General features: G+C 25.7%; 1 protein-coding gene across 2 annotated transcripts; it reads left to right on the forward strand.

Moving 5' to 3' along the window:
* Positions 1 to 942: 942 nt before the first annotated feature.
* LOC135923251 (heterogeneous nuclear ribonucleoprotein D-like) lies at positions 943 to 3441 on the forward strand. 2 transcript variants are annotated; one of them, XM_065457906.1, is made up of 10 exons: positions 943 to 1191; positions 1231 to 1271; positions 1826 to 1953; positions 2033 to 2194; positions 2298 to 2429; positions 2477 to 2531; positions 2578 to 2631; positions 2700 to 2756; positions 2816 to 2848; positions 3111 to 3441. In XM_065457906.1, the coding sequence occupies exons 1-10, from the start codon at positions 983 to 985 to the stop codon at positions 3203 to 3205; spliced, it is 966 nt and encodes a 321-aa protein (XP_065313978.1). In that variant the 5' UTR covers positions 943 to 982; the 3' UTR covers positions 3206 to 3441. The 2 variants fall into 2 exon arrangements, with proteins under 2 accessions (XP_065313978.1, XP_065313977.1); XM_065457905.1 differs by having other exon boundaries at positions 948 to 1191; positions 1826 to 1956; positions 3111 to 3435.
* The last annotated feature ends 9664 nt before the right edge of the window (positions 3442 to 13105 follow it).

The raw sequence follows: 13105 nt of genomic DNA on the forward strand, positions 1-13105 counted from the left end.
TTTTAAGCTAATCTTTTATATTTTACTAAACAATTGAGCAATAATTTTAATCATCAATTGAAGATACAATTTGAATGAAAAAACAATTGCATTGAAATAAATATATACATCAAATTAAATACCATACAATAGAATAAAATATTTGATTTATATAAAAATTTAGGATTAATATATTTTATTTGACTTAAACAATAAACTAATTTCAAAATTTCGTTCTAAAAACTTTCCCTTTTTTCTCCCAAAAAAGGTATTATTTAACTAAGTAAACGTTTTATTACTGGAGAACTTGATATAAGTGAAACTTATATTATATCAACTAGATTTGGTTTATCATGTAAAAATAATATATATATGTATTATAAAAATAACTAGAAAATACTTGATTACTTTTGTCATTACATACTGAAAAAATTGCAGTCAGTAGTTACATTTTTGCAAAAATAATGCATCTGATTATTGAGACCTAGTTCAGGATCTAGTAACATTTCAAACGTAAATAGTTTTTACATAAATATATCTGGTTACCAGGATTTAATTACATCATTAATAATATTATAAATATATCTGGTTTACCAGGATTTTTATACATTAGTAATAATATTATTTTAATTTAATATTTCATAATAAGATTTCTTTATTTGATAATATTATAAAATGTTATTTTACTTTAATATTTCATAATAAGATTTCTTTATTTGATAATATTATAAAATGTTATTTTACTTTAATATTTCATAATAAAATTCTATTATTTGATAATATTTTAATCATATAATTAATTTGATTTTATAAGTTATTAAGCAGCTTATAATATTTTGAATTATAAAATATTATATAAACATATTAATTAATATAATTATTTAATAACTATTACGATTATTTTATCTTTTTTAAAAATTAAATTACACATAATTTTAAACATTAAGGTCTTGTTAGATTCAAATTATTATAATATTTCCTTTATTTTTTTATAAAATTAAAAATGGCTGATAACGATGGATACAATCAACACAATGATATGAATGAGTATAATGAACAAGGAAATAACGATCATAATGATAAAGAAAATTATTCAATGAATGAACAGGGTTTAATGGATCAAGATGAACACCAGAAAGAAATGAACGGAAGCGGTGATTCATCAGGTAAAAGAGAAACTGTTAACACCACCAAGCGTGACGATGACGAGAGGTATAATATATGACATAGACAATAATAATGTTTTAATAGAAAATTGTTTATTGGGGGAATTAGCTGGGAAACTACCGAAAGTACTAATTTATTTACATATAGAATTTTTAGTAAATTAGTTTGATTATTCCTATTTTTGGTTCTTGTTTAAAAATAAATCATTCTCAACATAGATAAAAACTTCACCATAATTATTTCTAATAATTGTATTTCACACTGATTTTTAAATCTATCACCTATTTGTTTAGATTCACTCAAGAACCTGAATGAATGGCATTCTTCACCAATACACCATTTCTTTTATCTATTTTAATTTTACCTTTTTTTGTATTATATAAGATTAAACTGTTAATAAATTGTGAATTATTGTTTATTGATAAGTAAAGTAATAGTAACTTAATTAAATAAAATATGAAAACTGGCCCTTCTCATCAATTGGCTCAATGCAAGAGTAAGCTGCGTAGACACCTCATTAGGTAACGCAAAATTTTCCATCTAAAGTGCCTTTCAAAAATTATCTTCTTTTTTTCTGGCTTTTGTTCATCAATAATTAAATCTAATATAAATTAATAATAAATTAATGGCATGAGTATTAAAATATTTATTATGTTTATTATATGCTTAATTTAAATAGGTGATTTAAAAACATATCTTGCAAAATATGGTAATGTGGTAGACATAAATATCAAAACAGATCCTCATACAGGAAAATCCAGAGGCTTTGGTTTTGTACTTTTTGACAGTGTTCAAGGAGTGGACAATGTAGTAATTAACAAAAAATAAACATGGCAAATTAATTTATTAAAAATTTTACATTTTTTAAAATTGTTTTAAAAATTAGCTAATTGCAACTGGTCCTCATGTTGTTAATGGTAAGCAAATTGATCCTAAAAGGGCTAAAAGCAGACCTGGAAGAGAATTGTTAAGAAAGGTTTTTATTGGTGGTATGGACCCTGCTACTACTGAAGAAGAAATTAGAAATGTTTTTGTGAAATATGGAGCTGTAAGTTATTTAAAGTTTTATATTATTAAACATAAAATACCAAGAAATTTATTTTATATTATAAAATTTATAAATTTTAAAAAGCATTTAAATTAATTTTTAGATTGAAAAAATTGAACAACCTTTTGATAAAGTAAGAAATCAAAAACGTAATTTTTGCTTCCTAACTTTTGATAGCCCTGATATTGTACAAGACATTTGTAAAAATTCTAAAATTTTGATTAAAGGGAAAGAGGTTTTTATTAAACAACTTTTTATAAAACTTAAATTTTAAAAATGTAGTGTGATGTTAAAAAAGCAACACCATCTAATAAAAATGCAAATCAACCTCCTCAAAGTATATCCCATATAATTTAATTTGAACATTATTTTTTTTATAAAAGTGACTTACAACCAACAAAACCCTCCATGGAATCCATATTCTGCTTATTACCAAGGTATTAATATCTATTTTAACTTTTGTATTATAATTTATGCTAACTAATATTTTACTTTTGTATTTTAGGTTATGCTAACTATGGAAATTATGATTATGGAGGTTACTATCCTAATGCTAATTTTGGTAAACAAATTTAACAATATTTTTCTCATTCAATAATGATTTATTTTTTGGTTATTCAGATTATTATCAAGGTTACTATGGGCAACCACAAGGTATTTCTAAATTTAAATGTTTATTAATTTACTATAGACCAGAGACCTTCATGTCCAAGAATATAAATTTTTTTAACAAAACTGGGCTGGGCCAATCAAAAATAAATTTTATTTGCTTACATTTATGATTCCTCTTTTAAGCTATTAAAAACTACAAATTTATTAAAATATTAAATTTTTGGGGCCTAAAATTTTAACCTCTGTAGGTCTTTGCTGTAAACAAAAAATTACAAATTAAATTACATCACTTCTAAATTTACAGTTCCACCAGCACCTTTAGCTCACCAAGGAAATGGCGGAAAAGCAAAACGTGGTGCATCAGGCCATGCTTCTAATTACCATCCTTATTCTCGTTAATTATCTAAAAAAATTTTAAATTAAACTAAAATAATATTTAAAAATTTTATTTTTCAGAATAATATCAATATATTGTGCTTGTTTTTATCATAATTCAAACTATATGAAAGCATGAATAAATATATAGTTTACAATTTTTATTCTAAAATTAGTTTGTAATAAAATATTTTTATATAAAAAATTATGTTAAACAGGTCGACTAAATGTTTATACATCATTCATGTAGTTATTTATCAAATTTAATAATATTTGTGATGTATATTCTTTATATTTTTATCCTATTGTATATAAATTAGATCTTTGTATATAGCATTATGTATTTTATTCTCATCTTTGAACTACAATAAAAAAATCTATATTATCAATACTAAAATCACAACTAAATTTTAATATATATGCAAGTCTGTTATGGCAAAAATGATTAAAAATAACTAGTCAGTCCCAATATTGTGTTATAGCGAGAATATTATCTCTCTAAACCAGCTGATGAAATTTTTTGACATTCATTCTCTTTAAATATTTAACATAAAAAAATATTGTTGCTGAATTATTTAAATGCTTTCGCATTTTTAGAAAATTAGGTTAGCCCTAATTAGAGATCTTCAATAGCCTGCTTTTCAACTCAAATGCCTTACTTATTGATTAATTTTTTATTACAACTCATTGTTAAAAAATTTACTTGTTCCCATTTATCTAAAATATTTGCACAATTTTTAAAATTTATTTGATTAATTCTTTGGCTCTTGTTTATTTGTTTTTTAAAACTTGAAAATAGCATGCTTTGCTTGCCTTCAAATTTTTTAAAATACACCAGGGATTTTGAAAAAAATTTTTAACCAGCACCTTTTTTATTTAATTGCTAAAATCCACTTGTTGCTGATCTAAGCTGATTATATTGACTAAAATTAGGATAAAATTAAGTTGACAATTATCTATTTTAACTAAATTTAAATATTTATATTAGTTTGTAATTTACATAATTAATCTTATTTTCTAATGATGGTTAAAGGAGGCCCAAAGACCAATAATTTAATAACAATAAGTGTTGTTAAAAGGCTTATTTTGAGCCGATTTTCTAAAACGGCTAACTCAATGTTTTAGCCAGAAAAATTACGCCTAAGCCTCGAGATTTCGTTAATATATGTCTAGACCTTTGTTCCTTCTATGAGCAAAATCTTCAGGCTTGCGTAATATTTTTCTGGATGGAATATTGAGTTAGCCGTTTTTAAAAATCAGCTCAAAACGAGCCGTTTAACAACACTAATAATAATATATAACTTGATTTTAGTATTGAAAATTGTTATTTTTGAGTACTGGTCAAAATTGTTCTGTTCCAGCTTTTGGAACATTCCTATATAAATATATTTTTTAAACCTACACATTTTAATCAATCTTTATTTAATCATTACATCAAAGCATTCATATATTTAGTTAGTAATGTTGGCGAAATTTCCCCAACTTTTATTTTTTGATCAAATAATCAGAATTTTATTTCTATAATAATAATAATAGCTCAACTCTAGTAATATTCATTGGAGGGAACTTTTTTAATTAACTGAAATAAGGATAAGTAAGATTAAAGGTAAGAGATATAGGAGAAGGCCACTGTCTTCTAATTTTAATTCAACTAATATAAATTTCTGAAAAGATTTAATAAATATATTGATAATTTTGCAACTCCATTTTATGTTAAATTTTGTTCATTTTCTTAATGCAACATGTATTTATGATAAATTATTTCAATCTTTAAAGACAGCATTTTAAATGTCCACAAGATATTTACTCAGCAAAAATTATTTAAACAGTAATATAGGATTAAAAACTGGTTTTCAAACCGTTAATTATAGCGGTTCAATTTTAGTTTAAAATTTTATACCATTTCTTTTTTTTTGAAAAAATTAATCGGTTCGGTTTATAATTTATGGTTCTTTTCGGTTTGTTCCGGTTTTTAACCATACAGGGAAAAAAATTTTAAATTTATATTTTTATAATTTCTTATTTAATTTATCCAATCAGTAAAAATTCAAATAAAGTAACTCATGACTGGGAAATTTTTTTTTATCCATGATAATCTTATAGATATTTTTATTATTTAACTTAGTAAATATATATTAGACAAATTAATTTATTTCATAAATAAGATTAATGAGGAATAAATATAATGAAATTTATAATTATGTTTAAAAAGAGAATTAGAATGGTTAACTAAAATTTTCAGAATTTAATTTAGTTCTCTGCTCAGAGAGTATAAACTTAAGGCTAGAAAATTCTTTCAATGGATATTGCGTAGCTGTAACTGCTAGCACAGTTATATCTAACTTATAAAGTTATGACATACTATTTACATTTTCCCAATAATTCAAAAGATTAGTATCTTTCTAAACTATATATTATCGAATTATATATTCTAATTCTGTACATTATAATTTTCTATGCTCTGAGAATTATCTTATTAAGGCTTTCATGCGACTAATAAATCTTCAAAATTATCTTTCGAATGTGAACACGTGGCATAGTATCTAGAATTTCAATTCGGATTATTTAAATTTTGTATTAAGTTACAAGTTTTAGAAAGATGTTCTTTGGCGATCGCTTTTTCTTCAAATGTTAAAAATACATTATTGGGTTGAGATATATAGCTAAGCAAAAACATCGTTTCTAATTTATTTCTCGTGCTTTTATCGTAGAAACTAAAAGTCTGGCAAATGGAGTATCTAATATCTATTTGGCTCGATACATTTGATATACGCAGCATAAAAATCGCCCATAGTATTGTTGACTTTGTATATATTTTGTCAAATATAAGCTGGATATAAAGCTTTTAATATATCCCTAATTATTTTACATTCATTCTCTGAAAAACATTTTTTCTGATCATTGCTTTGGAGCGATATTTCTTGCAAAAAGATTTTAACTCTAGTAATCTCTCCAACATTAAATAGATTAAGTTCCATCTTGTGCAACAAACTATTAGTGATTTTTTCAAATTTTATTTGGACAGAATAGTCGTCTGATTTCTTATTTTTTTGCATGTTTCTTGCTTTATTTATAATGACAATTTCATTTGAATTTTTAATGCAATTATTTATTGAAATGTATGTAAGGCACATCTAATGTCCATTAATATGGATCTGGTATTAGGTAAAAGATTAATATTTTTAATATTATAAGGTTCTTTTTTTTCATCATCAATTATATCATTGTTATTATATAAATTATCATCTATATCATCATTATTTAAATAATCGTTAAAGCTATCATCTTCATCGTGATGTGTTAATAGCTTAATTAATTTAATCATATTTGCTGCATTATCGGTGGTTATCATGTAAATTTGCTCAATTCTTATTGCATATTCTTTTAGAACATCTAGAATAATTTTTTTAAGATATTCTGATGTGTGTCGTTCTTTTATATCTTTTATGCATAGAGTTCTTAATTTTATTTTTCCGTTATTTATAAATTGAACATTGATCCCCAATATGGATCCATATCTAGTTGTTATATCTAATTTTAACGAAATAAGTTTTGGGTATAATTGATTTTATTGGTCTTCCGTGAACTGTTATTAACTCGGTTCAGGAGCGGATTAAAGTTTCTTTATTGATTTAATTTGCATTGTTGTAGTTCGGGGCTTAAAAGCATTTTGGATTGTATCATACTGATTTCGATATTTGAGATATTTTTAAAGTCAAATTTTCTTTTTTTTTAAAAGATAATTTGAATTCTCTATTATGGATTTTTTCTATATGTCGTTCGAGATTTACAGCATGTACCCAATTAAAACTTTACCACAATCTTCTAGTTTACAAATAGATTGATTTTTTTATAATATTTACTTTAAAATAGGATCGCACAGGATTCCCGAACCATTCAATAGATACTAACATTCATTTTATTTTGATATTGTAACAGGGGCGGACTGGCGACGCTACGGCCTCGTGGGCATTTTTTTATAGGGGCCTCATTTATATGGGGGCATCGCCCCCATACCCCCATTTTTGCGGGCCTTCAGCCCGCTTTTGCCCGGGTTCCCTTATATTGCTTCTTCGATTTACATGATTTTTATTACTTATTATTTTTGAGAATAAGTTCAAAAGATTTACATTTTTAGGAAGAAAAGGAATAGTATTTATACGATAATCATATAATTTATTTTTTAAAAACACATCTAAAATCATATTCACTACCAAAATAAAATAATATTCATGGCACATATATATTTATATTAGATTTATAACGATATTGCACTATAAAATCAAATCATACATCACATGTTAAATATAAAAAAATACATACTCAATATATCAAATCAATTAATTTTACTTATTGCAGTTATACAATATTACAGCGTATAAAATTGCTACACTTATAAAATCAGGCACCGATCATATTGTAAATAGATATTAATAAAATTCAAATAAAAAAGGAAATATATAATTTTTATGTTAATAAATCTCTCAAACTATGAACCTTTGCGCAAATATACAAGAATATCTTATAGTTCAATCTGCGCTAAGTTCTCATTCAACTGACATCATTAAAACGCTTCTAATTTTTCTTGGTCAATATTAGCTCTCAGCTTATTTTTATAATTTTTAATTTACTAAATGTTTTCTCGCAATTAACCTGCGTAAATGACAAAGTTAAAATGTATTCATATGCCAATAAATTAGTGTCACTTGTATGCATATTGCATCTTTTAAAAATTTCATACACGCATATTAAACACTTGTTACACTTATTATCACACTCTGAGTTATTACCATATTGTAATATTCCATCTTCTTCATTTGACTCCTCACTTGTTCATACGATCATCGTCCGTTTCATTTAATTCTGCTACCATATCTTTGAATACACTGGCAAATGAACATTATTCGTTACGTAATTTAACACGCAATATATATATCTTTACTATTTATTTCATCAAGATAGAAATCCTGAAACCCCTACTTCCCAACCTCATAGGATTTTTTATACATTTTAAGAGGAAATTAAAATTATTCTATCTGCTGAATATCCTCAGCAATATAAGATTTGCAATCTAAATTTTAAATAGTTAAACATTTTAAAAGGGGATATGTCATTAAATTATTTTTCTGGCATCCCCTTCCTTTAGAGCCTGGCATAATTTTCTTTTAAAAATTAAAAATACGTATTTTTAATTTTTAAGAGGATATTAAAAATTATTCTATCTGCTGAATATCCTCAGATGTCTAGGATGCAAATATTGCACATTCAAAATAAACTCTCAATTCGCAGAGAGCCGATCCGACAAGCTGTTCATAATTTAATCAATTATAGGACGAAATACTCCGAACCTATAAAGATCAATCGATTCTTGAAGACGTTTATCTTGGCATTTGTCACTATATATTCTCTTCGCTCGTCCTATTCGATTTTTTGGCAAACCATTCTGTACCCTGATACACTCCTGGAGCTTTAAATATTTAAGTGTTTCATTTAAATTAGAAGCCATTTTATTGCTTTACTTTGAATCGATGCAATAGATGATAGAGAAGACTTAGCATCTTCTATCATTTTCCATGCTGACAAAGTACCTAATTTTTTAGTTTGAATATGACAGTGGCCAATTATTTCAAAAATTTCCAAATATATTATAGCTGTTAGAGTCTTAAATTTACATAAATTATCAAGTTTTTGTATCAAATGATTTATTATCTATTATAAATTGAAGTGCATTTATTGTTATTGGGAGCAAGCTCTCTTTACCATATATCCCCTAAGGGTTTTTTCACGTGCCCATAACCTATTTTTTGCAGCTTTCTCAACTTATTTTGGCCATATGAATTATTCTGTTTCACCCAAGCATCCATCCTTTAATCTGACTCACCGACCTGGATTTTATTTGATTTCAATGAATCAAGAAATGTTGGCTATATTATTTCTGGAGTGAAAATTATTTCGGTGGCCCTTTAAAAAAAGCTTAAATCAATGTATAAAAATGTAATATAATGAATTAATCAAAACTTAGCTTTCACTCTACTCAAACGGAAGCGTTTTTACTTCATTTGAAAAAAACAAAGAAAAGAACATTGTAATGATGTATAGCGTCAAGCGACGTTACTGGTATTTTATGCATTAAATTTTAGTAAACGACATGACAATTGTCAAGGAATGTGATATTCAAATCATAGTGATCTCATTAAAAATAAATAATGATAAGAGAAAATAATGTGAACACATAATATATTTTTTTTCTAATCGGCCTCTTTTTTGATATTTTCCTCTGATCGGCCTCAAAAATCGACATTTCTCGCGGCCTCATGGGCAAAATGCCCACCTGGTCTAGTCCGCCCATGTATTGTAATATGCTTATTTTTTATCTTTAAAAAAACTTGGATCATAGAATTTAAATGACAATAAATAAAATATTAGCAATATTTTAATGATCAGTATAATTTTTTATTTGATAATCATATAGTTTCTTTCAAATTCAGAATTCTAATATTCATTTCAGTCATTATAATTATTTAATTAATATGTTAGTTAGCATTTACCATTATTCATAGATTCCAAGTAGAAAATATGATTAAAGAATGGCATTTGTAATATTCTTCTAAACCTGTTTTTTTAAATAATAAAAAATCTTACTATAAACTTTCAGATTAAATAAGTTAACCAACATTGCATTAAATAATTTTTGTACTTTTATTTATTTATGTGTTTTATATTAAATAGACTAAAATAATAGCAAGTTTTACATTTTGATGTTAAACTAAATACTATGATTTAGCTTAAATTACCCATTCTGTCATATTCTATATAAAAATTTTTTGAATATATTAATTAATAAGAAATTATTATAAAGCAGTATTTTATTAAAAGTGGTCAGTACGATTTTTATTAGATGTTAGTTATTAATGATAGATTATATGATTTTTTCCTAAATTATTAGCAAGTATTATTATAAAAGCTAATTAATAACTAATATATTAATTTAGCCAAGAATATTTTTGTGTGATTTTAAGATTATATATCTAATTAACTAGTAATTTGCCTAATTTCTATTAAATTGAGTTTTTAAGTAAAAACAATAAACTTGGTATTATTGATATGTAGATAATATAAAAATTTTTAATTTGAAAAATTAAGAATTTAAAAATTGCCCCCAAGGAAAATTAAAATTTTAAATTTAAGTTGATAATTCAAAATTAATGATTTTTTAAAACCTTTTTGAATAACCGGTTCGGTTTAAAATATTTATAACAGTTCAGTTCGCCCTTTTATAGTTTCTTTATAACGATTCGGTTGCGCTTAAGAAAATTAAGTTTGGTTCGAAACCCTGATTAAAAATATATTAACTAAATATTAATAATATTTGACCCTTAATAATGATGTGTGGACAAATATAAAAGTGGAATGTATTATAAATTATAGTATAACAATCCCAAGTCTCATTTTCTGTGCATTAACTGAACATTAGTTAATTTATTAAAGTAATCGTAGTAATAATAGGAAGCACAAAAATTAGGGACTCGAATCGTTCTACGGTTCAGTATGTAAAAAATTATAATGGTTACGTTTTGGTTACGGTTCTTAAGAAAAAATTTACAAAGATTCGGTTCAGCTAATTATAAAGGTTCTTAATAGTTCATTACGGTTAGAATTTTTTTTTTATTGAAACAACACCATCGTCTAATTTATTTTTATTATAAGCATTTATGAATTATATATAAAAAAATATATAAGAATGAAAATAACTCATTTTTAAATATATTATAAGTAATATATTTTCTAATATAAATGGATTCATATTTGTTTGTGTGACGATAACACAAATTTTAGCCCCGAAAGGCCATTTCTACAGAAACTTGTGTTGCGGGAGCCGCCAATACTATAAGAGCAAGTTTATATAAATCTGGATATTTAAATTTTTTCGATTCCTAAAATATAAAAACTGAACCGGTTTAAACCGGTTTATCGTTTTTTTATAAAGGTTCTCTTTATTCCTTCAAAAATTTATTATATCGGTTCTGTTGCGGTCGCGGTTCTGATATTTAAAACGGTTTATAATGGTTTAACGGTTCGTTACGGTTCACTCCGGGTCCCTGACAAAAATTAAAATTTTAATAAATAATTCAAGTAATGAAGAAAGCCTGAACGCTTGTGAGAATTAATCAAATGCATCTACAACTCATGGACTTAATTTGCTTTTAAAGAATCTAGCAAATAAAATATTGCCAATTAAATTTTAGTAGCAAAAGCCCAGGTTATAAAATATCTAAAATTCAACATTCTTTTACACACTTAAGGAAAAGAAATTACTCAAATATGAAAATATCATTTTTACCTTAAAGTTGCCTAGCACATCCAACTCTTGGTTAATAGTTATGATGATTAATAGTTTTTAAAAAATAGCGGCAATATTCTTTATTTTATAGAGATAAGAGACTTAATCTTCTTGTTAATGAAGTTTTTATATGATCTCGCACATCAATGCAATTTTATAAAGTCATTTCTACAAATAGAAGAGGTCGAAGAGCACAAATCAATATCTGACGTTCCTCAAGTATTTAATCATATCAGGGATATCTCTTACACAACGAAATCACAGAGATCAAACTATTTATAAAAAAATAGTTTGTTCCCGGGACACGCATTGCTCATATGCTTGACCTAAGGTATGGATTTAATTTTAAATACAATAAAGCTGTTGATAAAGAATTAGCTATTATAAACCGATTTTATGGATACCTAAATTTAGATGCTGCGAGACAAATGACAAATTACTCGATTTTAGAGATCTAGAATCTTTTTATACTAAGATAACAAAGGCTGGACTGACAACGACACCCGATAAAATTAAAAATGGAGAAAAGTCAGTTACTTACTTAGGTTATGTTATTGACGAATTCGGAATTCACTCTTAAAAAGATAAGATAAATGCCGTGAAAAATTGTAAAACACCGTCTAATGTTAAAGAATTACGTTCGTTTCTTAGAATGGTGAATTACCATGAATTGTTTATAAAAAGTTTACATTCTATTTGTGTGCCTTTACACCGACTAACGAGTAAAAATGTTAGATGGTTTTGGTAAGCTCAAGAAAATGAAATATTTAATAATAGAGTTAAAAAAATATCAATAATTCCTTATTCAGCCGATATTCCTGTCGTGATTTCTTGTGACGCTTCCGAAGATGGTCTAGGAGCTGTTATTGCACACCGATTTCTTACTGGCCAGGAGAAACCGATTGCTTACGTATCGATGACACTTTCGGCGGCTGAAAAGGATTACGCTACCATTGATCGGGAAGCTTTGGCGATCATGTACGCTATCGAGAAGTTTCATCAATATATTTATGGAAGGCATTATTTTGGTTACAGATCATAAACCTTTAAAATATATCTTAGGTGATAAAAGAGATCTAAATAAAATAAGAAATAATCGTTTAATACGGTGGGCGAAATTACGACTATGAGATAATTCATAGACCTGGTAAGCAAAACAAATGTGCCGATGCTCTGTCCTGTTTGGGAGTAGAGAGTGAAAAAACAAATGAAGTTACAAAAATAAAAATAAATTTAATAGAAGATGTATCTTTCACTCGCAATCGCAATAAAGTGGTAATTGAAACGAGCAATGTTATCAATTTGAAAGAGATTATTAAATTAATTAAAAATCATTGGTATATTGATAATATAAATAATTATTCGGAGATTTAAAAAAAATTTATTTTAATTAAAGATTATATTTCGTTCGAAGAAGGATTATTATTTTATAATGATAGAATTATTATTTCCGATAATCTAAAGAAGGAGGTTTTGAATATTAATCATCAAGGACATCCTGGGATAGTTGGGATGAAATCATTATGTAGATACTATGCTTTTTGGACGAATTTTGATCGTAATGTTGAAGAGTTCGTTAAATG

The sequence above is a fragment of the Gordionus sp. m RMFG-2023 genome, chromosome 2 (genome assembly GCF_954871325.1).
Source record: "Gordionus sp. m RMFG-2023 chromosome 2, tfGorSpeb1-WG-v2, whole genome shotgun sequence".
In the NCBI taxonomy this organism is placed as follows: Eukaryota; Metazoa; Nematomorpha; class Gordioida; order Chordodea; family Parachordodidae; genus Gordionus; species Gordionus sp. m RMFG-2023.

Coding starts and splice junctions, on each gene's coding strand:
- LOC135923251 (XM_065457905.1), top strand. CDS start 983: ATGGCTGATAACGATGGATACAATCAACACAATGATATGAATGAGTAT. Junction 1,957..2,032: donor TTCAAGGAGTGGACAATGTA/GTAATTAACAAA, acceptor TTTAAAAATTAG/CTAATTGCAACTGGTCCTCA. Junction 2,632..2,699: donor ATATTCTGCTTATTACCAAG/GTATTAATATCT, acceptor TTTGTATTTTAG/GTTATGCTAACTATGGAAAT.